The 26796-nt window shown below is 45.0% G+C and overlaps 2 protein-coding genes across 17 annotated transcripts in view; both read right to left on the reverse strand.

Annotated features, from left to right (window-relative positions):
* Nucleotides 1-5398, reverse strand: part of SLA2 (Src like adaptor 2) — a 29214-nt gene extending 23816 nt beyond the window's left edge. For 2 of the 9 annotated variants that reach the window (XR_002340022.1, XM_021077889.1), the window contains exon 1: nt 3190-5391. The gene's annotated coding sequence lies outside the window, so the exon portion shown is untranslated. Of the gene's footprint in view, nt 1-1540; nt 1759-3185 lie in introns of all 9 variants that reach the window. The other 7 variants (XM_021077896.1, XM_021077891.1, XM_021077892.1 and 4 more) reach the window with 7 other exon arrangements.
* Nucleotides 6517-26796, reverse strand: part of NDRG3 (NDRG family member 3) — an 81798-nt gene continuing 61518 nt past the window's right edge. For 4 of the 8 annotated variants that reach the window (XM_021077356.1, XM_021077355.1, XM_021077353.1 and 1 more), the window contains 8 exons: nt 22073-22176; nt 20934-20999; nt 20760-20811; nt 15292-15339; nt 10950-10985; nt 10808-10859; nt 9155-9193; nt 6517-8128 (listed from right to left, as the gene is read on the reverse strand). In XM_021077356.1, coding sequence (XP_020933015.1) covers nt 7947-8128; nt 9155-9193; nt 10808-10859; nt 10950-10985; nt 15292-15339; nt 20760-20811; nt 20934-20999; nt 22073-22176 — 579 coding nt within the window. In that variant the 3' untranslated portion in view covers nt 6517-7946. The remainder of the gene's footprint in view (nt 8129-9154; nt 9194-10807; nt 10860-10949; nt 10986-15291; nt 15340-20759; nt 20812-20933; nt 21000-22072; nt 22177-26796) is intronic. The other 4 variants (XM_021077358.1, XM_021077357.1, XM_021077354.1 and 1 more) reach the window with 1 other exon arrangement.

The following is a 26796-nucleotide window of genomic DNA, read 5'->3' on the forward strand; positions in this document are numbered from 1 at the left end:
TGCCTCCATTTCCTCATCTGAAAAGTGGGGATAACCATAACCGACACACGGGTCTGAGAGATAATACATGTGAAGAGCTTGGCCAGGGCCTGCTTTTCCTTTTTCATGCCCCGAGTGTCTCTTCACCAGAGGCTGCTCCTGGGAGCCTTCCCCTCTCTCCCTCTCAGCTCCCCATTATGCTGTTCTTCCCAAGTATTTTTTATGGCCACATTCATAGCACATGGGAGTTCCCAGGCCAAGAACTGAATCTGAGCCACAGCTGTGGCAACGCCAAATCCTTTAACCCACTGCGCCAGGCCTGGGATCAAAACCATGTCTCCACAGCGACCTGAGTCACTCTAGGTGGATTCTTAACCTATGGCAACATGGTGGGAACGCCTAATTTTTCATTATTCACATATTGGAGTGCTTGTTTTTTTTTTTTTTTTTTTCTTTTTAGGGCCGCACCTACAGCATATGGAAGTTCCCAGGCTAGGGGTCAAATAGGAGCTGCAGCTGTCAGCCTACTTCACAGGTACAGCAATGCAGGATCCAAGCCATGTTTGTGACCTATACCACAGCTCATGGCAACGCTGGATCTTTAACCCACTGAGCGAGACCAGGTATCGAACCTGCATCCTCATGGATGCTAGTCAGATTCGTTAACTGCTGAGCCATTTCCTTAGCATCTCACCCATTGAAGCCACTTGACACACATGAACTAAATGGTTGAAGTGATTATTACTTCTTTGGACAGGTGTCTTATCCTTAGAATAACTTAAAATCCCAGGATTCCAGGATAATGCTGATATTTTTCAAACACTATACAAATTAAAATGTTTCAGGGAGGTGGTTTCATGCTTTCAGTTTCAGTCTTCTCACTAGAGACAAGGCATCATTCCACCCATTTGGTAACATAGCACATTCTGTCCTTGCCTTTTTTGTTTTGTTTTTTGTCTTTTTTAGGGCTTCACCCACGGCATATATAAGTTCCCAGGCTAAGGGTCAAATCACCAGATCTGAGCCGCCAATGCTGGACCCTTTGAAACCCACTGAGCGAGGCCAGGGATCAAACCCGCATCCTCATGGATACTAGTGGGGTTCTCAACTCGCTGAGCCATAACAAGAACACCTGTCCTTGCCTTTGAACATTTCCCCCTGCCTGGGTGAGGACAGGTGCCCATTATGAACCTGGAGTGAACCCCATGGGTTCATAGGCAGTTGTATCTGAGGAGTAAAGATCTCGTCTTAAGGATGGAACAGCTTTCTGTGGCCTGTGCCATGGGTGTGGGGATAACCCTATCTGTGTGCTACCGCCTCCAGGGGAATTCAGTATTCATGGGCCAGGAGCTCTTTCATAAAAAACAGGCGCACCATCAGGGATTGGCTCCTGGCAGCCACTTCCTGCTCGGACAATGGGGTCCTGAATCCTTGGCAGCGCAGTGGTGCTGCTTCCCTCCACACTAAATAAAGCACCCCTTCAAGTCAGGTTTTATCTTTTTTTTTAAATGATTTTTATTTTTTCCATTACAGTTGGCTTCAAGTCAGGTTTTCAACTGACCTGCTGGTCCCCAGCCTTTCCTTCTCCCTTGGGTATTAGGTACAGGCTCTATGCTGAACTGTGCAGACACAGGTCCAGAAAGTTCCTAGGAGATCATTCCTGGGCAGCACGAGAGATTAAGTCGGACCAACCGAGCTCGAGCTGTGTGACCCCAAGCAGCAAATGCAGCTTCAAGTCCCTTCTGTGAATCTGGGATGATACTGGGACAAGTCCAGGACCTGGTGCAGAGGGTGTGCTCAGTAAGTTTCCTTTCCCCTCCTTTCAGCAAGACAGAGTCACCACAGTCACCAACCACACTAAACCCAGAGACTTCTTCCCAATGCAGGTGGAGCTAGGGCTGGGCCCAAGGGAGGCAGGGGAACCCTGCACTCAGGCTGGCAGCCCCCCAGCACTCTGCCAGCTCCCCTCCCTCCCTGGATGGATCAAGGACAGGAAGGGAAGCCTCCTGGGGGCTAAATGAAGACCAAGAGTGGGCAGGCCTAGGAGCGAGAGGAGGTAACGGCCCAAACTTTTTTTGTTGTTGTTCTTTTTGCCTTTTCTAGGGCCGCTCCCATGGCATATGGAGGTTCCCAGGCTAGGAGTCAAATCGGAGCTATAGCTGCCAGCCTACACCACAGCAACACAGGATCCAAGCCGTGTTTGTGACCCACACCACAGCTCACGGCAACGCCGGATCCTTAACCCACTGAGCGAGGTCATGGACCAAACCCACAACCTCAAGGTTCCCAGTTGGATTTGTTTCTGCTGCGCCACACAGAAACTCTGATGGCCCAACCTTTTAAGAGAAAGAATCTAATCGCAGGAATTCCTTCATGGCTCAGGGGGTTAAGGACCTAGTGTTGTCACTGCTGTGGCTACAGTCTGATCCCTGGCCCAGGAACTTTTGTGTGCCCTGGGTGTAGCCAAAATAAAAAAAAAAAAAAAGAATCTAATCAAAATTGTGTAAGTATTTGAACAATTTAACTCGTTAGGTACTTCCTAGGAGACCCAGGCATGGGTGGAAGGAAAGAGTTGAAGGCAGCTGAGGTCAGCACATGGCCCACATTACATTTTGATCTTCCAGCTTGGCCCTTTGAGACACAGGCAGGGTTTGACTCCTATTCTAAACAGGGACCAAAGCCCAGAGAGGGCGAGCTCGTGCTCACTGTCCCATAGCTGGTTAGTACAGAGCTGGGTCTGCAATAGTCTTTTGTGCTTCTGAAGATAATTTCTCAGCGATGAAGGTTAAGTGATAAATTCAGATTGAACTAAAGGGAGAACTCCCTCTCCTTCATCTGAGAAAGACCGCTCTTCTGAGAGGAACCATAGACTCTAGAGCTGAACTTGTTTTTGGAGGTTATAATCTAGACTCCTCTCATCTACCGATACTTTAAGGCTGTAGCCCAGGGAGGGCCCCAAAGTCACACAGCAAGGTGGCAACAGAGATAGGACCAGAACAGGCCTGAAGACCAGCTGGCGGGGAGGATGCCGTTTCCCGGGGGCCGGCAGATGGGGAGAGGGCCCTCAGAACCTCCCCTCACAGCCTCAGGAGAACCATGTCCCCTTCTCGAGTTTGCTTCCCAACAGGAGAGCCCAATCCTGGTCTTGGGGGGACCCATTCCCCCCTCACAGCCCCAAGGCCATCGGAAAACAGAAACAAACTTACTTACTGGTTTCCTGACATCAGAGGCTTGGGGCAGGGGCTCGGCTAAGATGCATGCTTTAGCTGCAGAGGTTAGGGCTTTAGGGGCCCTTTCTGGAAGTCTCCCAACGTCCTTAGTCTTGGGCCACCAAGAACCCTCTTGTCCGGGGAGAATCTTCTGGGACAGGCCCTCCGTGTTGCGTTGGGTAGCTCCGCATCTGCCTGTGGTCAGCAATTTGTACCCCTGGGATGGGACAGGAGCCTGGTGCTCCTGAGAGGCCTCGGACTGGACGACCCACCCAACCACAGCCAGGCCGGGAAGTGGGCCCTGGGCTCTCTGAGCTGTTGCAGGGTCCTTGAAGCTCCTGGCTCACATCTGCAGGCTCTGTGGTTCTCACAACCACCCGCTTCCTCTGACGGCATCACAGACTATCGAGGAGCCACCTTCCCCGAGTTCCTGTTTGCGGGGGAGAAGCAGCTGCAGCGTCATGATCCTGGAGGGTGAGGTTCTTCTCTGGCTCTGAGGACGGTCTGGTCCAAGGAGCACAGAACCCAGGGAAGTGAGCAGGCGTTACCCATGCTTATCTGATCATAAAAATCACCTGAGAGTCTTGTGAGTCGTGGACTCCTGGGGTCCTCCCCCATCTTCCGAATCCAAGCCACCAGAGGAGCAGGCTAGGAACCTGCACTTTGAGAGTCCTTTGACTGGCAAAAAAAGGAAGAACTGCCTTGGAGTGATGTGTCCCAAGTTTTAATGTGTTTAGGAATCCCCTGGGGCTCTTATTAGTGGATTCTAGTTCACTGGGTCCAGAGTCTTGAACTCTGCATCGCTAACAACTCCCAGGCCACATCCACGCTGCTGGTCTGGGGTCACACTCTGTGGACAATGGTTCTTCGAGTGTAGTCTCCTGGCCAGGCACCTCAGCATCATCTGAGAATTTGTTAAACATGCGAATTCCCATCTCTGATGAGGCCCCATCTCAGACCTACAGAATCAGAAACTCCACGGTGGGGGAACAGCAACCTGTTTATTTCACAAGGCCTCCAGGTGATTCTGATGCATTCCTCAACTTGAGAATCACTCAGCTAGGATACACAATCTCTGACAGAACTGCCTTTGGTTGGTGTGTTTAAATCAATAATTAGAATTGAAATTTAATAACATCTCAGGAGTTCCCATTGTAGCTCAGCAGTAATGAACCCAACTAGTGTCCACGAGGATGTGGGTTCGATCCCTGGTCTCACTGAGTGGGTTAAGGATCCCGCATTGCTGTGGTGTACACCAGCAGCTGCAGTTCCAATTCAACCCCTACCCTGGGAACTTCCATATGCCACAGGTGCACCCCCCAAAAAATTAATCTCAGCTTATTAGAATCTAAATAACCACACCCATTTGCTGTCTCCCTATTACGGGGGTATTACCAATCCTGGGGATATGCTTTTAACACAAAACCACTTCACAGACAATGCAGTCTTATCTGGGGCCGTGTCAGCTTGAGCACACCTGGGCTCTCTCAGCTTCCCCATGTTTCCTGGGGAAGACTGGCTTGAGATTTAACTCCTGGTGCACCTCAGGTGGAGAGCTGAGGGAGCCATAGCAGAGGCCCGTCCTGTTTAAGAGAGTCTTAACCAGGATGTTAGAGTGGGTGACGGCCACTCAAGGATGTGGCCTGTGGCTGGGAGGGAACTGATCACAGACCCACCTTCCTGCTCCTGCGACCACACCACTGCAAGGTCCATCTTTTTCACTTAACAGACAGACTTTCAGACTCAAGGAGAGGTCCATGAACGAGGAAACAGGAATGACTATCTCTAGTCTACCACAGCCTTTCCCATTCCACTCAGGGAGACCCCTGAGAATTAGAGTTTAAAGCCTACATCTGCAGCTTTATTTATTTTCTGTTACCTCTGGGCCTACTTCCTCCTACACGAAACTGGAATAGTGACTTACTGGGTCAATAGAAGGAACATATAGGAAGGTATAAGGGCCCAGCCTGCAGTAGGTGCTCAGTAAAAGGCTTCATAAAATATGAAAATACACTGATTTTTGCAAGAACTGGGAACTTTTTCTAGCTGGGTGTCCTTGGCCAAATCACTTACCTTTCCTCAGCTGTTCCTTATAAAACATACCGCCCACTTTGCATAGCTGCCATGAGAACTGGGCGAGACCATTTATACTAAAAAGATTTACACAATCATCTTTTTTTTTTTGGATTTTAGGGCCACACCTGTGGCATATGGAGGTTCCCAGGCTAGGGGTCTAATTGGAGCTACAGCTGCCAGCCTACACCACAGCCACAGCAACACAGGATCTGAGCCATGACTGTGAGCTACACCACAGCTCATGGCAATGCCAGATTCTTAACCCACTGAGCGAGGCCAGGGATGGAACCAGCAACCTCATGGTTCCTGGTCAGATTCGTTTCCACTGCACCACCAACAGGAACTCCCACACACAATCATCTTGTATAACATCTATGTGGCCACTCCCTTGCCTCTCACAAAGCAGGGACCTCACTTTTTTTTTTTTTTTTTGGACTGAATAGGGAGAAAGGAAATGAAAATGAGAAGAGAATGAGCGCAGTAAGGGCCAGTCGGGTGTAGTCAGTTGGGAACTGACTCCAGGCAAAAGCCAGGGCGGGAAAAAGGCAACCATCCATGCTGATGTGTAGCCAAGACGTCTGGAGCAAGAGGTGCTTAGAGCCAACTGTGGCCATCAGACCACCTCCGGCTCCAGAAGTCAGTACTGGCCTGTTTTGTCAGAAACGCAGCCTGGTGACCCGTATCTGCTTGCGTGCACTGGTGTCCTGTCCTCTATCAGAAGGGGCAGGTCCAGTCGCTTTACAATGATCTCCCACAGACACAGCCCCTGGATCATTCAAAACTGACCTGAGATGGTGGCCTCCTGGAATTACTTGAATGCAAAGACAGCTCTTTCTGGAGAAATACAGCCTGGTCTGTTTGAGGAGCCCTGGCAGGTGGCTGTCGGGTGTAATGTGGCAACCCCACACAGAGGGCAGAGCTGAGATGTGGAACACCTTTCCAAGACCTCAGCTTCTCCTCCATCCCAAAACACAGGCTTCTCAGTTTTTGATCTGAGGGGAATACAGGCATGTAGATGGGCTCAGGGTTCAATCCCGGCTGGCTTGCTGATATGACCTTGGGTCTTGATTTTCTCACTTTATTTTTTATTTTTATTTTTTAATGGTTTTCTCTTTAAATGGACGGTGTCGATGGGTGGATTAATCATCAGGTACGTGGATGTGCCCAGCACAGGGCCCACGGGCAGTCACTCGGTAGCCCCCCCTCCCCAAGCCCCGGGAGTGGCTTAAGAGAAGTCACTCCAGCCACCAGGTAACAATGAGACATATACAGCTTTATTTCATCATCGTAAAAAGTCGTACTCCGGCAGAGGGACGCATTTCCTATCTCAGCAGAAAGCAAAGGCTACGTCTGAAAAGCCTCTTCTTAAGATCAAACTATGTAACCCTGAGCTGACATCTTGATGCCCTCAAAGCTGGGACCTTGCTGTGTGGCAGTTGCTTTTACCCTTCTCCTGGTGACACTCTCTGGGTGGCTGTGACCCCCCTTCAAATAGCAGTGACTAAACACAATTTCACCTGGACAGGCTGCCCTTACAGATGGCCCTTTTCCCCTCCCAAAAGGGAGTTCGCAGGATTAACTTTCTGAGAAATGGGTTCTTTCTGAATTTCATGTAGCTTCCATTAAGTCTGCTGAAATCAAGGCTACACTTATTTGTATCATATTGTGTTAATGTCTTCCTCACTCTCCCGTCATTTTCTTATCATACATAATTTCCAGGCCATACCTCTCCCTTTTTGGGTGATTGACTGGAGAGCTTCTCCTGGGAGATGCTTCCTGCAGATGTGTGGTATGTGGTATCAAACACTGCAGAGACATCCGTTTTGCTCTGATAGAACAGAGGCCTGGAATTTCTTTTTCCACCTTTCTGTGCTAAGACAGTCTGATAATTAAGTCACACTCACTCCTCGGGAAAAACTCCACAGTGCCTCAGAACCTCATCGTCCACAGGCTTCTAGGAGAACATCTCCCTCCCTTTTATTTGTAGAACAGCGTATGTGAATTCGTGTGGACAGGAGGAGGTGGCTGGACATCCAGCCTGCTTCTCTAGTTAACAGGCTCCCTTCTGAGGGTCATAATCAGTCAACAGTCACAACAGCAATTACGATCTTCCACATTCCTCAGAGCTGCTTTCTCCTGAAGTCACTTTGTGAATTCTGTTGACCAATTTGGAATTGAAAAGAGAATGGAGTGGCCTACCCAACCTAGAAATCTGTTCTACTTATTTCCCCTAAAAACAGCACTGAAAATGCAAAAAATAACAGTCACCCTCCCTTTTTTTTTTTTTTTTGCAGAAGCTCTACAAGAAAGCATGTCTAAAATCACAGAACTATGCACACACAAACACAGACACGCGTGCTCACACACATACATCAGGATCAAAGAATCTTAGATACATAGTTGAGAAAGCACAGGGAGAAGCTGGCCAGAGAAGATATGGAGATCTGAGCAGCTAAAGACATGGAATGTTTTAGTAATGACATGGAAGTGGTTCTTGGTACATACAAAAAGGTGGGTGGGCAGGCAGAGAGGATGATAAATCCAGGATACCAGAGAGAGAGAGAGAGTCAGTGGCCATGCAGGAGTTAAAGATAGATGCCAGTTTGCTGGAGGAAGTGTTATATTATGGAGTGGTCGTTTGAAGGAGGATGGACTTGCATGGTCCAGGGGAGGAGCATCTGCTTAGCAGGACACCTCCATGGTCTGGTGTCTGTCCAGAACATCAGGGGACTCAGAAGATTCTTGAGTTCCATCTGACTGATTGCTGGTGACAGATCGGCTGAAGGCACTTTCTCCAGAGCCGATGCTACTCGAGGTTGAGTGGGTTCGTGATCGGGCGAGCCGGGTCATGCTGGCAGATGGGACTGTAAGAAAGAACCAAGAGGACTATAGGATGGAGCCCTGGTGGAGCTCAGCTAATACAGAAGTTTCACCGAAGGCTTTATGTTTAGCTTTCCCAACCCATTTAAGGTGACGCCAGGAGAAGACATAGCCACCCCCACCTGGCATGACTGGCACTAGGTGAGGGGCTACAGGCATGGCTGCAGCAATCTTCTGGAATCCCAGCTGACTCTAATTCACGGTAGAACAGGGGGAAACCTAAGTCTAGAGTACAGCTGCTTAGCTACGTCCACGCCATTCATACAGTGACTAGGAAGGAGGCTTTGGGAAACCTGTGGTGCATGCGAGACCAAACCAAAAGAAAGACAAACCACACAAGTATGAAGGTGCTTCACAAACAGTGCAAGCCCGATACAACAAGACTACCATCCGTGTCCACAAGCTACCCCTGCTACATGGAGAGGAAACATGTAGAAAGGTGTGGGGTAGGGAGTGCAGGTGGGCCTGGAGCTGGGCTCTACACAGACAGTGCGTCCAAGCTGCCTGTGAGGAAGAGCTCTGGGGCGGCTGTTTAACTCAGACTCCTATTCCACCACTGCTCTGGCTGTAAAGTCCTTCCAGCTTGGCCAGGACGGGGCCTGACTCAGCATACCTCCCTGCTTATTCTTCTGAGGCACGAGCCACTTTCCCAGCTGTCATTTCAACACTGGGGGTCAAAATATGCCATCACCTGCAGTTTTCCGGGCAAAGGCTCTCAAATTTAGAATCCTACATCTGGGTTAAATCAAGGATCAACAAGTAGGCAGTGGTTTAAGAAGGGCCCTACCTATAAAATTTCAGCTGCTGCTATGACCCTGGCTGTTAAAACCTGCTCTTTGTCCCTCCTAAAAACCAGGGCTGGACCTGCAAGCTAACCCTCTGGGGCAGAATGAGCCACGTTCTATCGGGCTCTCACTGCACAGGAAAACCGCGGACATGCTGCGGGCAGCCAATGCAGCCAGGAGAGTGTGGCTGGGAGGTGGGAGCGGGACCAGCATAGAGGAAGGTACCTGACTCGGTGCTCAGGTGACTGAGCTGCACATACGGGACTGGAAGCAGGTTGGACACAGGAAAAGGCAGGTTAGTGACCCAAGAGTGCCAAGTGGCAACCTCAGCTGCCTAGCAGACACTGATAGAACATTCTAAGCCAGGGATAAAGTTTTATTTTTAGGTCCCAGAAAGGGGATGAGGCTGCTTGATACTTCAATAACATCTCAGATATTCTCTCAACTAATCAAAGACAACTGTTTCCCCTCCACTCTAAACAGCCCACCTGGTTGGATCAGAATCAGGGTGGAAGATCAGCTCTTTTCTAGGAAAGGACAGGACTTCCGCTCCTCCCAGCAAGCCAAAGGGATATGGTGTGGGCTCGGTTGGTAGTGGCTCACAGACGGGGGTGACACAGCCACTCTATAGACAAGACATACACGGCCTGCCTGCCAGGTACAGGGCTGTACCCAGGGGCCCAGCAGCTGTCCAGAGCAGCTGCCCCAAGATCATTATCCACAATGATACTGACGATGGGAGAAAAAGTCGCCCTACTGAGTAAAGAGCTCTGTACCTGGGTGAAAGGGTTTTCCTTTTTGAAACTCCGAGAAAGGAGCAAGCGTGGATATTCTGTGACAAATGAGAATGCTCAGGGGTCTCACGATACAGAGACCAGGACAGTGGTACATGACACAGACAAATCCTTTAACACACTCGAAAATGTTCTGCAAGATCATCTCCTCTGGTGGAGTGGATTTAATGGAGGACACTACCCTCTTCTGGCATCTCAATTTTGTTTTTCCAGGCCAAGAGTCACTTACCAGCTGAGATCAAATGTAAACTAATAACTTCAGATTCATAGCTAGGCCTTCAGTGGTTGAAAACATGGGCCCTGGAGTCATACCACCAGGGTTTGAATCATGTCTCTGCAGCTGAACTGTTACCGTGGGAATGTTTAGCCTCTTTGAGCCTCAGTTCCCTCTTCGATAAAATGGAACTAATGAAAGAACTTACTTCTTTTTTTTTTTTTTTTTTTGTCTTTTTGCCTTTTCTAGGGCCGCTCCTGCGGCATATGGAGGTTCCCAGGCTAGGGGTCTAATCGGAGCTGTAGCCACCGGCCTACGCCAGAGCCACAGCAACGAGGGATCCGAGCCTCGTCTGCGACCTACACCACAGCTCATGGCAATGCTGGGTTCTTAACCCACTGAGCAAGGCCAGGGACCGAACCTGCAACCTCATGGTTCCTAGTCAGATTCGTTAACCACTGTGCCACAATGGGAACTCCAGAACTTACCTCTTAAGAATATAAAGTGCTTGGCTCACAGTAAATGTTTAATAAGCATTAACTCATCTTTATGTATATGCACAGATGAATGTTTCATAAATGTTTTGGCTTTCTTTTTTTCTTAATTTCTTTCTTTTTTTAATGGCTGCACCCGCGGCATATGGAAGTTCCCGGACCAGGGATTGAACCTGGGTCTCTGCAGCAACCTGAGCTACTGCAGTCAGATTCTTAACCCATGGCACCACAGTGGGAACTCCAACATTTTGGCTTGACTTGACTTCAGGGTGGCTACCACAGAGGTTATGCCCTGAGAATTGAGCACTCCCCAGATGTCAAAAGGACCCCATTATCAATAAATCTTTGTGAGAATAGAAAGTTATATACTACTCACTGTAGCCCATTCCCTGCAAAAAGTACTTGAAGGCCTCGGTGAGCTTCCCAGGCTAAGGGGACAAAATAAGAAGGCATTAATCTTTGCATAGGCAGAGAGCTGGAATCAAATGGGTGCTTTTAAAAAAAAAAAATCTTCTTACCTGAACTACTTGGGGTAGTCCACCACAGTCTGCCATCTAAAAGAAGAAAAACAAGTAAGTCAGCTGAAAACTTACACCTAAAGGAAATGCTCTGAAAATTTATGAGTCCTTTCAAGCAGGACAGAATCAAATTTTAGGTTAACTTAATGTTTAACTGCATCCACATGTCCATCTCCTCAAGGTACTCTTTTCTTTTTTTTTTTTTTTTTTTTTGTCTTTTTGCCTTTTCTAGGGCCGCTCCTGCGGCATATGAAGGTTCCCAGGCTAGGGGTCGAATCGGAGCTGTAGCCGCTGGCCTACGCCAGAGCCACGCAACGCAGAATCCGAGCCGCGTCTGCAACCTACACCACAGTTCATGGCAACGCTGGATCCTTAACCCGCTGAGCAAGGCCAGGGATTGAACCCGCAACCTCATGGTTCCTAGTCGGATTCGTTAACCACTGCGCCACGACGGGAACTCCTGCTTATCCATTCTAATTGTAACAGTTTGCATCTACTAACCCCAAACTCCCCGTCCATTCCACTCCCTCCCCTCTGCCCCTTGTTAACCACAAGTCTGCTCTCCATGTCTGTGGGTCTGTTCAATGGGCTCTTTATACAAAGACTTAAATCCTGGCAATAACCTTGGATATAAATCTGAAAGATTATTCAATATTTATTAATCAGTAGTTCAGGGGCTGGCTCTCAGGCCCATATCAGGAATTTTCCATTGGGTTGATAGGGAAGTTAATCACTACCTTCAACCATGGTTCTGCCTCCACCTGGAGAATGTTACCTTCAGAGTCTACAAACAGTGTGATCCTAACTTCTCAGGCTACCATGCCTTTAACATTCCCTCTCAACTCTGTATTATCTTCATTCCACACTAAGGGGATGTTTCCAATCAAACACTGATGCTGAATTCAGCAACCTGCTTGGTCAGCCACTTTCGTTTCATAGCTGGGTTTAGTGAGGCTATCGCTCATCTCGTAAACATTTTAAGCTAGTTATTTTCACCCGTGCAAAGATTCCCCCCTTTTCAGGGCCACACCTGTGGCATATGGAAGTTCCTAGGCTAGGGGCTGAATCGGAGCTACAGCTGCCAGCCTACACCACAGCCACAACAGATCACCGATGCACGTAGCCAGATCTGAGCCTCGCCTGTAACCTACACCACAGCTCATGGCAATGCTGGATCCTAAACCCACTGAGCAAAGCCAGGGATGAAATCAGCATCCTCATGGATACTAGTCAGGTTCGTAATCCGCTGAGCTACAAAAGGAACTCCTGCAAAGTTTTATTTTATTTATTTTTTGTCTTTTCTAGAGCCGCACCCACAGCATATGGAGGTTCCCAGGCTAGGGGTCCAATTGGAGCTCCAACTGCTGGCCTATGCCAGAGCCACGGCAACATGGGATCCGAGCTGCGTCTGTGACCTACAACACAGCTCACGGCAATGCTGGATCTGTAACCCACTGAGCAAGGCCAGGGATCCTTATGGTTCCTAGTCGGATTTGTTAACCACTGAGCCACGATGGGAACTCCCCACGAAGTTTTCTAAAGTAGGGTTTTGTGATCATGCGTTGGAGTTATCAGGAGGACTTATTAAAACTCAGATTCTTGAGTTCCTGCTCTAGAGATTCTGATTTAATAGGTTTGGAGTGGGGCTCAAGAACTTCCATTTCTTTTCTTTCTCTATTCTTTCTTTTCAGGGCTGCACACACAGCATATGGAAGTTTCCAGACTAGGGGTCAAATCGGGGCTGCTGCTGCCGGCCTATATCATAGCCACAGCAACACAAGATCTGAGCTATGTATGTGATCTACACCACAGCTCACAGCAACGCCAGATCCTTAGCCCACTGAGTGGGGCCATACTCATGGATACTAGTTGGGTTCATTACCCCTGAGCCACAACAGGAACTCCAAGCACTTGCATTTCTTTTTTTCTTTTTTTTTTTTTGTCTTTTCTAGGGCCGCTCCCTTTATGATACTGTATATGGTATTTAAATTTTTAAATTTCTGATTGTTTGTAGCTGGTATGTATTTATTTATTTTATTTTATTTTTGTCTTTTTGCTATCTCTTCGGGCCGCTCCCGCGGCATATGGAGGTTCCCAGGCTAGGGGTCTAATCGGAGCTGTAGCAGTCAGCCTACGCCAGAGACACAGCAACGCAGGATTCGAGCCGCGTCTGTGACCTACACCACAGCTCATGGCAACGCCGGATCGTTAACCCACTGAGCAAGGGCAGGGACCGAACCCGCAACCTCATGGTTCCTAGTCGGATTCATTAACCACTGCGCCACGACAGGGACTCCCGCAGTTGCATTTCTAACAAGCTCCAAGGTGATGCATATTCTGCCAGCCTGCAGAGAACACTGCTTCTAGGGCATGATGACCAATCGTGAGGGCACCCTCTTCCTTGCAGCTGTCATGCATTCCATACTCAGATAGCAGCCTAAGGCTGCTGTTGTTGTTGTTGTTTTTTTAAAGAGACATGAGCCCCATGGTCTCCCTTCACTAGCACGAAAACGTTGAGTGTGGATGTTATTCAGCAGATGGGAATGCCACAGAAGGCCCAGGAATTTGAGGTTAAGAGGGAATAGTCAGTCTCCCGAATATTCTAAGCTTCAGATCAGGAACAAACATTTAACCTATTCGAGTACAAAACAGACCTAACTGGCTCAGGCTGTATTTTCATGAAGTTTAGAAAACTTCTGTTTAGAACTGTTAAGATAGTTCCCATATGCAAAGAGAATATTGACAAAGACGATTTCTAAGCTTGATACCTATCAGAGAATCAGTTCCCTCATGCTGTTGTGGATGGGCATTTTTGCCCAGAAATAAGCCCATCTATGGCTACTATGAAGTTCACTTCTGTGCTTTTGGAAAACTGATTCAAATCTGCAGTGAAAGGCAAATCTGAAACCATATATTTAAAATTCATATTTTAGACTCGTCAGCTGGACCCCAGAACACTGAGTTTTGTCACCTCAGAGCATTAACCTCAAGTTATATTTCCAGGAACTATGGGCTGTTTCTGTGGCAGCACTTCCCTTTTAACCACACTAAAGGAAAGAAAGCAGAAGTCTTTCAGGCTCAGAAAGTAGCAGAAAGCAACACTCTCTATTTGCCCTAGGAGAAAAGAAAAGGCATCTACTCTCATGATCAGAATGTTATTGGATCAATACAAGGGGATTTAGCTTGTCAAGAATTTCCGTCCATTATCCTATTTCTCACAACATTAAATAATGCTTACCAAGTTTTTATTTATTTATTTTTTCCTTTTTAGAGCTGCACCAGAGGCATATGGAGGTTCCCAGGCTAGGGGTCGAACAGGAGCTACAATTGCCGGTCTATGCCACAACCACAGCAACATCAGATCTGAGCTGCATCTGCAACCTACACCACAGATCACGGCAACGCTGGATCCTTAACCCACTGAGTGAGGCCAGGGATCAAACCCGCAACCTCATGGTTCCTAGTTGGATTTGTTTCCACTGTACCATGATGGCAACTCCCTTATTAAGTTTTTAATGACACAGGAAGATGTTTGCATGTTAAAAAGTTGAGGAAAACAGATATAGGGCTATAAATAGCCTATGATCTTTTTAATTTTTTTCATTTTTGGCTGCACCCCCCTCCCCCCCACAAACTTCAGCATGTGGAAGTTTTCAGGCCAGGGATGGAACCTGCAACATAGCAGTGAATAGAGCCACAGAAGTGACAACGCTGGATCCTTAACCCACTAAGCCACAGAGAACTCTGCCTAAAACCTTAATGATGTAAAAATGTACAGGAAAGAGACCAGTATTTTTACCAGAGGTTACCTTTGGGTGGTAGGATTATGGATAATTTTCATTTATTTTATTCTTCTATATTTCCATTCTTTTTTTCTATTTTCCAATCTTGTACAATGAGAATATATTTAGAAAAATTTTTTTCTAAGAGGAAGAATCAGAGAAAAAGAAAAGATTTCCTGGAGTTCCCATTGTGGCTCAGTAGTTAACGAATCCGACTAGGAACCATGAGGTTGCGCGTTCGATCCCTGGCTTTGCTCAGTGAGTTAAGGATGTGGCGTTGCCATGAGCTGTGGTGTAGGTCGAAGACTTGGCTCGGATCTGGCATTGCTGTGGTTCTGGTGTAGGCCGGTGGCTACAGCTCTGATTAGACCCCTAGCCTGGGAACCTCCATATGCCGCGGGAGCAGCCCAAGAAAATACAAAAAAAAAAAAAAAAAAAAAAAAAAGAGAGAGACAAAGAAATAAAAGCTTTCCTTCTTTCTGGGCAATTATTCCAGAAATAAAGTACTCTGAACCACGCATAATTTACTAATGGTTGGCTATGAGGAAAAAACACATTACCTTTAGCAATGTTGTATTTACAGGATTCAGGCGAGAATTGCATTCAACCTAAAAAAAGAAAAGAAAATTTTATGAACTGCTAGAAAAATAAGAAACAGCTTGGCATGAGAAGGATCTTCCAAGAGCAATAGCTCAGTTTGGAGGTGGCTGAATCAGCCAAAGAAATTACCAAAATATAAACTGGGAGATATATTTGTACGATGTATTTTATATCTTATATTTCTTAGCAGATCTAAAAATCTGGCTAAGTTCATTTTCTGCATCTGTTACAAGTAGTCTTCAAAGAACTACATGTTGACTCTAATATCTCCTACTGGCTGCACAACATTGGGATGGTTACGTACTTCTTTAAACGTGAACTGGGAGTTCCTGTTGTGGCGGAGCGGAAACAAATCCGACTAGTATCCTTGAGGATGCAGGTTCCATCCCTGACCTTGCTCAGTGGGTCCGAGACCAGGCATTGCTGTGAGCTGTGGTGTAAGCTGGCAGCTGTAGCTACGATTCAACCCCTAGCCTAGGTACTTCCACATGCCTCAGGTTCAGCCCTAATAAAAAAATAAATAAAAAATAAATGGTGAACTGGACCATAGTCCTTACCTACTGGAGTCTTGAGGACTTCCCAGCACAGCTGGCCCTTCTGAATGAACCCTTACACCTCCTCTGCCCATTCCTCACACCCTTCCTGTGCTCTGGAGGTGGTGGGGTTTGCTATTCCTTACACTCTTCTGTCTCAAGACCTTGGCTACTCCATCTAAGGTTGAACCCCCCTATGTTTGCTTTTTCTTCCTCCACAGCAGTCATCACAATTAAGAATTACAACCTTGTATATGTACATGTTTGGTATCGCCTACATTTGTATCCACAAAGGCAGGGACCTCCCTAGGATATAGGGAGATAAACTCTAGGTTTAACAATGTTTTATGGTTAACTTGAGTAACGAGATCTCTCCTTTACACCTGCTTCCCAAGCACACATGTGCTAAGAACATGGAATCTACTAGGGTGAAAACATGTAACACAAGGCAGAATGAGATCACTTAAATATTTCATTTCTGAGCTTAGTGAGTATAGAAGGATGGGTAGGATTTCTACAGATAGAGTAAGTAGGGGTGGGCATTTGATGGCTTCCAGAGTCAGGGGAAAGCTAAGCAAAGGCCCAGGGGATGCAAAGTGAATGTGCAGGGCATGCGTGGGGTTACAGAGATGCACGGCCTGAGGAAACACTGCGGGGAGAGGGCTGTGGGAGGCAAGAAGCCATGGAGGGCTTCTGAGGTGACAGGATATGAGTTGTCTTAGGAAAAATAACCAGCAGGCACCTGTATGACAGACTGCAGAGCCTGCAAGTCAGTAAGAGAGTTTTTAAAATTACATAGGCAAGAGCCAGGAATCCAGGAGTTCCCGATGTGGTGCAACAGGATCGATGGTGTCTTGGGTGCACCGGGACTCAAATTCTGTTTCTGGCCCAGTACAGCGGGTAAAGGATCCAGTGTTGCTGCAGGTGTAGCTTAGGTCTCAACTGTGACTCAGATCGGATCCCTGGCCCAGGAAGGCCATATGTCTTGGGGTGGCCAAAAAAAAAAAAAAAAAAAAAAACCAGGAATCTAGCTGAACATTTATTTTGGGGAATTTCTGATGGGTAGATATTCAAAACTTCCAAAATCAGGGGATTATGGAATTCCCATTGTGGCTTAGTGGAAACTAACCTGACTAGTATCCATGAGGATGCGGGTTCAATCCCTGGCCTCACTCAGTGGGTTAAGGAGGATCTGGCATTGCTGTGAGCTGTGGTGTAAATCGCAGACGTGGCTTAGACTTATGTTGCTGTGGCAAAGGTGGGGAGCTATAGCTCCAATTCTACCCCTAGCTTGGGAATGTCCATATGCCTCAAGTACGGCCCTAAAAGAAAGCAAAAATAAATACATAAACAAATAAATAAAATCAAGGGATTATTTAAAAGCTAGGATAACCAAATCAAAGTTTTTGCTCCATACAAATGACAATGCAGTGACAAACAAACATACCCATTTACTTACTATGGAATTGTGCTCTAAAGAGTAGAATGTAAAAACTGGATCCCTAACTGCCAGGCACAGTGCTGAGAATAAAGTAAATATATAACAAATATTTTCTGGAAAAATGAACTCCCAAGTCTGGATTTAATATAATAAAATCATGCTTTCCTTGGTTCAGCACTTTATAATTTCTGTAACTTTACACAAAGCCTCAGTGTCTGGTACGCCAAGCACAATGGTTGGTTTTTTTTTGTTTGTTTGTTTTTTTTGTATTTTGCCATTTCTTGGGCCGCTCCCGCGGCATATGGAGGTTCCCAGGCAAGGGGTCGAATCGGAGCTGTAGCTGCCAGCCTACGCCAGAGCCACAGCAACGCAGGATCCGATCCGCGTCTGCAATCTACACCACAGCTCACGGCAATGCCGGATCTTTAACCCACTGAGCAAGGCCAGGGATCAAACCCGCAACCTCATGGTTCCTAGTCGGATTCATTAACCACTGCGCCACGACAGGAACTCCACAATGGTTGGTTTTTGACATCTCTACTCTCCCCTAGCTTCTCAAATGCACAGGCTCCATCTTATCCGATTTTATTCTCTACAGCATCAAGCATATAGGAGACGCCAAAATACGATGCTGAATGAATAAGTGAGCAAGAAGAGCTAGCAACAGTGACTGAGCAGAACTTGTGGAGTTTCTCCCTGCTGTTCTGTGCAGGGGCACAGCCATTTAATCTCTACCAATTTATGGGATAAAAGGCTCTAGAAGGGGAGCTAGTTTTGAACATGTCTAGAAGAGCACCTAGTGTGTGGTACAGAAAGGGCATCTAAAGTTCTCTACAAGTATTGAGAAAGTGTGGAAATCAGAGAAAAATATCTTATCTGCATTGGTCAATTTACATAGTCTTGCAATATAATTGGTAATGTTGCTTTAAGTCCATGCAATTTAAATTTTTATTTATTTTTATTTTTTTCGGCCACATCCACAGCATGTGGAAGTTGCTGGGCCAGCAAACAAACCCGAGCTGCAATTGCAGCAATGCCGGATCCTTAATCCACTGCGCCACATGGGAACTTGGAGTCCATGAAATTTTAAAAAGACAACTCAGCATTCTCCTGCTTTAAGTACACATTTATGATTTTTTTTCTTTTTTTCTTTTTAAGGCTGCACCTGCAGCATATGGAAATTCCCTGGCTAGGGGTGGAATTGGAGCTGCAGCTGCCAGACTGTGCCACAGCCACAGCCACAGCAGCATGGGATCTAAGCCATGTCTGTGACCTATACCACAGCTCACAGCAACGCTGGATCCATAACCCACTGAGCAAGGCCAGGGATCGAACCCATATCCTCATGGATACTAGAGTCAGGTTCATTAACCATGATAGGAACTCTATCTTTGGGGATTTTTATTTTTTTGAGTTGGGGGTTATTTGCCTCAGTGCTCAAGCCACACCATGTATTTTACACTAGACACAGAATGTTTTACAGGGCAATTCAGGGAAGTGCAAATATATTCTATTGCCACATCTATCTCACCCTACAAACATTCCCCTGCCAAGCAACTTTCTCTTCTGTGTCAACATCTCTGGCTAACTATTAGATTCCTTTTCCAAAAAGCCTTACTCCCTAATATTTTGCTCTAAATAGGGCAGAAGGGAAGGAAACCAGATAATTTCATGCAGATACTTAGTTATGTATGCTATGGGAAAGAAGCAAATGATAACAGACTTATGAAAAATTGTCAGATTCATCTGTAATTAAAGAAGTGTAAATGAAAACAGTGGGATACCAGAGTTCCCATTGTGGCACAGCAGAAACGAATCCGACTAACATCCATGAAGATTCGAGTTTGATCCCTGGCCATGCCATGAGCTGTCTGAAGGTCTTAAGACCCAGCTTGGATCTGTTGTTGCTGTGGTTACAGCTCTGATTCAACCCCTAGCCTGGGAACCTCCATATGCCATGGATGCGGCCCTTAAAAAAAAGCAAAAAAAAAAAAGGGGGGGGTGGGGGAATACCAATTTTAATCAAGTTAAACTACTAATACAATTTAAAAGTTATGCTGAACAGCATGCTGTGAAACAGGCACTCTCATATATTGCCAGTGGCAACACACTGTTCTGGAAAGGACTCTGGCAAAATGTATTAAAAACCTTACAAAGAAAAAAAACCAAAACTTACAAAGGCTTATGATATTTTTGGCTGCACCCACAGCATGTAGAAATTCCCAGGCAAGGGACTGAACCCACACCTCAGTAGCAGCCTGAGCCACTGCAGTGATAATGCCAGATCCTTAACCTGCTGAGTCACCAAGGAACTCCAGTTTTTGATTTTTTTTCTTTTTAGGGCTGCGTATGCAGCATATAGGGATCAAATCGTAGGTATAGCTGCTGGCCTACTCCACAGCCACAGCAACACCAGATCCAAGCCATGTCTGTGACCTGTATCACAGCTCACGGCAATGCTGCATCCTTAACCCAGGGATCAAACCCATATTCTCATGGATGCTAGCCGGGTTTGTTACCGCTGAGCCACAACAGGAACTCCTCCAGTTTATGATTATTGACATACTAATTCCATCTCATCCTAGGGAAACGATCAAACATTCTGGCAAAGACTCTATAAGGACATTCAACAGCAACATTATTAATGGAGCAAAATCAGAGATAATCAACAGGATGGAGTTCCCTGGTGGCTCAGTGGGTTAAGGATCTGGCATTGTTGCTGCTGTGGCTCAGGTTAGTGCTGTGGCGCAGGTTTGATCCCTGGCCCAGGGACGCGGGTGAGTCCCCACCCCCCAAAAAAGAAATAATCAATTGGAGAATGAGATTAAATAAATAAGAGTATATTTATAAGACTGAGTATTTATAGACACACTGACTTTATAATATGGAAATATGCTGTCAATAGTGTTAAGTAATCAAGTCCCAAAACCTTGTATCTCTAATACCATCCAATCTATGTTAAAGAAAAAGATAACAGGTTGTCTTTGGGTTAATGGGATCGTGATTTTTTCTAATTACCAATTTTCTACAATGACCATGTATTATTTTTACCAATGTGCTACATGTTTGAGAAAGATGTAGGGAAAAGCATCCAGGCGCTCAGCTGCCTTCCAGCCTGCTGATACAGTTCCAAATTTGCGGTGGCTACAGAAGGCTGGAGCTGTCAGAAATCTGACGATAAGCAAATGGTATTTAGTTGTACTACTTGCCACAAAGTGGACTGCAATGCACTACCCAGAGCAGTCAAGGGCAATACTGATCCCTTCTGATGAAACCTAGCAGTCACCGAGGAATTCTTTTTCCAGACTGGACAGTCAAGAGCAAACCTTGGTATATATAATCAGAAAAAGCAAAAACTAGTATCTACCAACTATTTCTAGTGCATCAGTGGTATGCTATTCCCAACTGATTGTACTTCATCTCCTTCATCTTCACAAGATCAGGACATACTTACCACAGCCTCAACTGCAGGTGAATTGTCACCTACCACCAATAAAGTAGAACACCTGGGGGAAAGCAAAATAAGAGGTGACACTCAGCAAGCAGCATGTACCCTCCACTGAACCCTGACTTCGTCTATCAAAGGCAGAGATGTTAAGCAACTTAGTGGGGAGACTGAGGGACTTACTTTAATGTCTTTGATTTGTTATCATTTTGTCCCAGGATGGGTCTTTCAATCTCCAGGTCTTTGCGTCTAGAAAAACAAAGGAAACAATGCCCTTTTCAGGTAAGATCATAGCAATTCAGGTTACTTCCTGGGTTGTAAGAAACAAAGTGTATCAAGGAATCCTAAAACTATCTTTCCTTCACACCTGATGAGGGAAGGGTGCACTTTATTTCCAAATAGCCTCGTCAGTGGCATCCTGAGTGGTATAGAGCAAAAAAAGGGACACTGTGGGATGCTAAAAGGAGGCAACTTCAACAATTAACAGCAATGCTACTGAAATCCTCAAGTCCAAAGTGTTTAATTTTTCAACTAGTTTATAGCAATAATTTTTTAAGGGGAACTTTTTTGGGGAAACATTTTCCTGGTAACTAACAGTTTGGTGCAGTATTTAATAACCTTTCTGATATCAACTAAAAATAAGAAGGTTCTGTTATATAGAGGAAGGAGCTTAGAGAGACTGGGTTCAAAACCTGGCTTTGCTTCTGACTGGCTGTGCAATTCTGGGTAAGTTACGGCTGACCCAATTCCTCAGTCTTTTCCCATGTACCCAGAAAGCTAGGAGCTAACATTTTTACCTTGGAGAAGAGGGTTCCAAGATAGGAATTAAGCTTTCTCTCAGTGACTGCGAGAGATGTGACAGGTTTGGGAATACACAAACAAAAGAAAATTTTACTAGTGTTCACATATCACTTCTGCCTGATGACAGGATATCAGTAGAGAGAGACTGAAGTCCACGGCTTCTATCTTTTGCCTTCTCTACATTCATTTTTCTGTGCCACCTCAATTTTGTGTGTGTGTACATAACTGTAGGTACTTTTGGTCTCAAAAACATCTTAAAACTATAACTTGTAGTTGAACGGGGCTGAAATAGCCTCCAGTTTCATTCATTCAGTTCATTCATTCCTCTTGAAAGCTGTTTTCTTTTCTGTTTTTGGCCGTACTCAAGGCATGCAGAAGTTCCTAAGCTTGGGCTCAAACTTGAGCAATGCCATCACATAACACTGGAAGAAGTAGTTTACGTCCCTTTCTCCTCTCTCTTAAATATCCAGTATCTCTTAGACCTGGTCTCCATTTAAGTGAAGGAATAGAAATAACTGTACCCGTTATAAGAACTCAGGAAGAGCTGTAGGTTTTCTTGGTTGATATCTTGGGCAATATGTAGTCTGTAGGTTTGAATCAGGTCCAGGTTGGCTTGCAACTCTTCCTACAACAATTAAAAGAAGACACGGATAAACTTCTGAGCTACAGGACAAGTCTATATTGTTTGGTTTGCATTCTCAGTGCCCAAAGCCACAGCTCCCTGCCCATGATGGGAAGCGGGTAGAGCATGGGGCCTACTGATGTACTGGTAGGATGAAGGGTTGACATCTTTTTTATCTGCATCAGACTGGTTCAGTGCCATATTCTGTGCTGGATAAGGGCACCAAAGAATCTATGATAGAAAAGGCTGGTAATCAACTCCAGGTCAAGCACAAAAACCTAGGTATATGCTCTGAATATCCTTCCCTGCAGAAGAGTAGAAATTGCACTAAACTACGACTCAAGTATTAGCTCTGAAACTTAGGTTACCTAACCATTCAGGATGCTGGTTTCCTTATTTATGTGTGCATGTGTTTTTTTTTTTTTTCATGTCCTGCCATTCTCATAAAAATAGTGTTTGTAATATGAAGCTAATAACCAGGTACCTAACAGGGCTGCTTTAAAGACTAAATAACAAAAATTATATGAAGTGTAAACTATAAAATAAATGGAAAGTAACATTTCTATTAGTAGCCATAAATTTGCATAATGTGTATCTTCAATATAACCAACATATCTATAGACTATTGTTCAATAATATACATTATAGAATTATATATTAAATTCTATTTATGATATTCTATTAGTCAATTTACCATTTAATCTTATTACTAACACTGTTTTTACTGAGGCAGAGTTGTTTACATTAGTTCAAGCATACAATATAATTCAAAAATTTTATAGATCATATTCCATCTAAAGTTATTATGAAATATTGGCTATATTCTCTATATAAAATTTAAGAGAAACAAATGGTCTATCAGTAAAAAGAGAATTTCCCTCCCCACTAAGCACTGTCCGGTGGTCCCTCTCTTGCTGGCCTTCTTGGAGACCACCAGAACCAGCTGCCAGGTTTTTTGTATACATAAGCATATACGTACATATGTGTACACTCACATACCCCAGTAAGTAGTTTTAAGCAGAAGGGAAAATGTTTGCATTGGAGAAAAGAAATCTATCAGCGATAGTGAGAGAGTCAGTTACTCAATCTAGGGCAGTGTGTAAAGGTCACCACCAGCAAGCGTGGTAGAGAAAGAGATAAGGAGAACGTGTTTGCGTTCTTACTGCGATACGGGCAAAATGAGCCAAGAGTACAGGTGGAAACGGACCAAGTGGATCAGAGTCTACCCAAAACTAAAGGGTGCCGGAGCCACTCCAAGGAAACATGGTTAGGTGCTGAAGATATTACAGTAAGAAAAGTGAACCACATGGCAATTAGAAATGAAATGATTTCTCCAGCTCCCCCTTGAAGGTTTGGAGAGGAAACTGAGCAGCAAAGTTTGAGATAAAAAAGGGAAGAAAATCACTAGATCACAACCCAAGATACAAACAAGCTTAAGGACTTCTGAGGACATTTCCCAGACTGTCAAATGAAGCTGAGAGATACCAGAACAAATTGAATAAATAATTACAGATAATTCATTCCTGGTTCCTAAGCCATGATGGTAGAACAGTATCATATTGCATTCTCCCCAGGTCCTTGAGGGGGAAAAAAAAAAAAAAAAAAAAAGGGAAGAAATGATAGTGGTGTAAAGGCGATAAAAATGGTTGGTGTCAATGGAACGTCTTAGGAAAAGCTGTTGCGTATAAAAACACAAACTGTACTCTGCTAAACACGTCGTGCCACACTGTCTTTCCACTTACAAGTATGGCAGAGGGCATTCCTTACCAGGACTTATTTATACCACTTGTTTTCCTGCATCCTTGCCAGTACAAATGATCACTCTTCTTTGATTTTGCTAATTTGATAGATAGAAAAGGGGATATCACTGTGGGGTTTTTCTTATTAGTGAAGATGACATTATTAATGTTTAGAAACTTTATTTGCTTCCACTTCAAAGCAGTAAGAGCAATACATGCATTTGCTTGCCTAATTTTTTTTTTTTTTTTTTTTGGATAAACCTGTGGCATGTGCAAGTTCCCTTGCCAGGGATCAAACCAGAATCACAGCAATGACAATCCTGAGTCCTAACTGCTAGATCACCGGCAACTTTTTTTTTTTTTTTTGCTTGCTTAAATTTTTCTTTTGTCTTTTTAGGGCCTAACCTGCGGCATATGGAGGTTTCCAGGCTAGGGGTCGAATAAGAGCTACTGTAGCCGCTGGCCTACACCACAGCCACAGTAATGCAGGATCTGAGCTGCATCTGGGACCTACACCATAGCTCACAGCAATGCCAGATCCTTAACCCACTGAGTGAGGCCAGGGATCGAACCTGCATCCTCATGGATACTAGTGAGATTTGTTTCCACTGAGCCACGACAAGAACTCATGCTTGCTTAAATTTCAAATGAATTCTTCAGCCTTGTGACAATCTACTATCTATGACCTCATATTTTTATAAAAAAATTTTATTGAAGTGTAGTTGATTTACAATGTTGTGTTAATCTCTGATGTGTAGCAAGTGGTATAGTTATGTATAATCTTATTCATATTTTTTTCCATTATCGTTTACCCCAGGATATTGAATATATAGTTCTCTGTCCTACACTGTAGAACCTTGTTGTTTATCAATCCTATATGTAAATTTTAATCTGCTAATCCCAAACTCCCAATCTCCCCCACCCCAAATTGTTCTCTGTATCTGCCTCACAAGTTTTTTTTTTTTTTGCCTTTTCTTGAGCCGTTCCGGCAGCATATGGAGGTTCCCAGGCTAGGAGTCTAATCTGAGCTGCAGCCACCGGCCTACGCCAGAGCCACAGCAACGCGGGATCTGAGCCGAGTCTGCGACCCACACCACAGCTCACGGCAATGCCGGATCGTTAACCCACTGAGCAAGGGCAGGGACCGAACCCGCAACCTCATGGTTCCTAGTCGGATTCATTAACCACTGCGCCACAACGGGAACTCCATCACATGTTTTTAATTAAACACATTATGTATATATTGTGAGGATATTCTTACTTTATAGAAATCATTAAAATTCTCATCTAAGCTTTTCCTTATTTGAAATAGTATTAATGTCTACAATTTGAATGCAAACACCTCAAGGCCTCGTTCTTCCACATCAGGTGCTTCTCTGGCAAATCAACCTGTGCAGGTATCCTAGACTAAGTCTCCCCCAGGTTAATTAGAACCCCCAAATACATCTTATAATTCCTTCCTCTGTTTCTTCTTCTTCTACTTCTTTTTTTTTTTTTGCTTTTTTAGGGCCACATGTGCAACATATGGAAGTTCCCAGGCTAGGGATGGAATTGGAGCTACAGCTGCTGGCCTATGCTGCAGCAACAGCAACTAGGGATCTGAGCTGCAACGGAAACTCCCCTTCCTCTTTGCTTTTGAGCAAACTCTTCGCCATTCCTTGGAATGATCACCTTCCTCCTCAAATCTAACATGTTGGATTTTCTCCATTCTTCCAGGCCCTGCTGGGATACCTCAATCTTAAAGCCTCCCCTTTCCTCTCTTGCCTTTGAATTCCTCTAGGCCCTTCATGGGGCCTCTCCTTGATACCCTGATATAGTAAAAAAGAGGAAAGCTTCAGAGTCAGGCACACCTGGTTTCAAATCTCCCTTGATATGCTGTTAGCTCCTGACCTTATACAAACCAATACATTCTTCACCTGTAAAGCGGGAATGATACAGTTCCCGTTGTGAGATTATTAGATTGACTTGATTAATGTCTGCAATATATAATACGTCTGAAATCTATAGGTATTCAATGAAAGGTAGTGCTTATTACTTACCCTTTTTAACACATGCTATGGTAGTATTTCTGTACATCTCATCTTCCCACAGGGTGAGTGCCTGAAGAATAAGAGCCATATCTTATATACCTTTGTCTCTTGCTGAGCACTTGGCATGGGATTTTGTAAATTTTGTAAAGTGGTTTTTAAGGTCTACAGTCAAAACCAAGTATCCTGGAGTTCCCCAGTGGCCTATTGGTTAAGGATCTGGCATTGTCACTACTATGTGACAATGGTTCACATAGCAGTTTGATCACCAGCCTGGGAACTTCTGCATGCTGTAGATATGGCAACAAAACAAAAAACAAACCCTCAAGCAAGCATCCTATGTCTTCAGGAAAGAACACACTCTACCTAGGACTATGCAGTGGAAAGATCATGGTCTTGAAAACTGCCAATTAAAGATGCTGGATTAAAACAGCTTTCTTTACTCCTTCCAGGAAAAGCATAAAAATAACAGCAAAATTTTTTCTTTATAAGCCATAAACTCATAAAGACAAAGACAACAAGGAAAAGTGACAACTGCAGTAACATTTTGAAAGTGGGAAAGCAGAAGGAAGACTGTAATCACCCATTTAACAGACTCAATAAAGCTGCTAGGCTGGCCATGCAGGGAGTGAAAGTCAGTGAACATATATACTGAGGAGCCTGAAGAGGCCCAAGAATTGTGAGCACCTGTTCTCTTTGCAAGCAGCAGGTAAAGATGATACAAGGAGGATTGGCTGACAGTCCTCTTTAAAGAAGAAACTATCAGGAAGATATAACAAAACACATGAAGCAAAATGAAACTGAGTTGAAGGGAGAAATAGAAAATTCAACAATAATAGTCGGCAACTTTAATCCCC

This window comes from Sus scrofa, chromosome 17, assembly GCF_000003025.6.
Source record: "Sus scrofa isolate TJ Tabasco breed Duroc chromosome 17, Sscrofa11.1, whole genome shotgun sequence".
NCBI lineage: Eukaryota > Metazoa > Chordata > Mammalia > Artiodactyla > Suidae > Sus > Sus scrofa.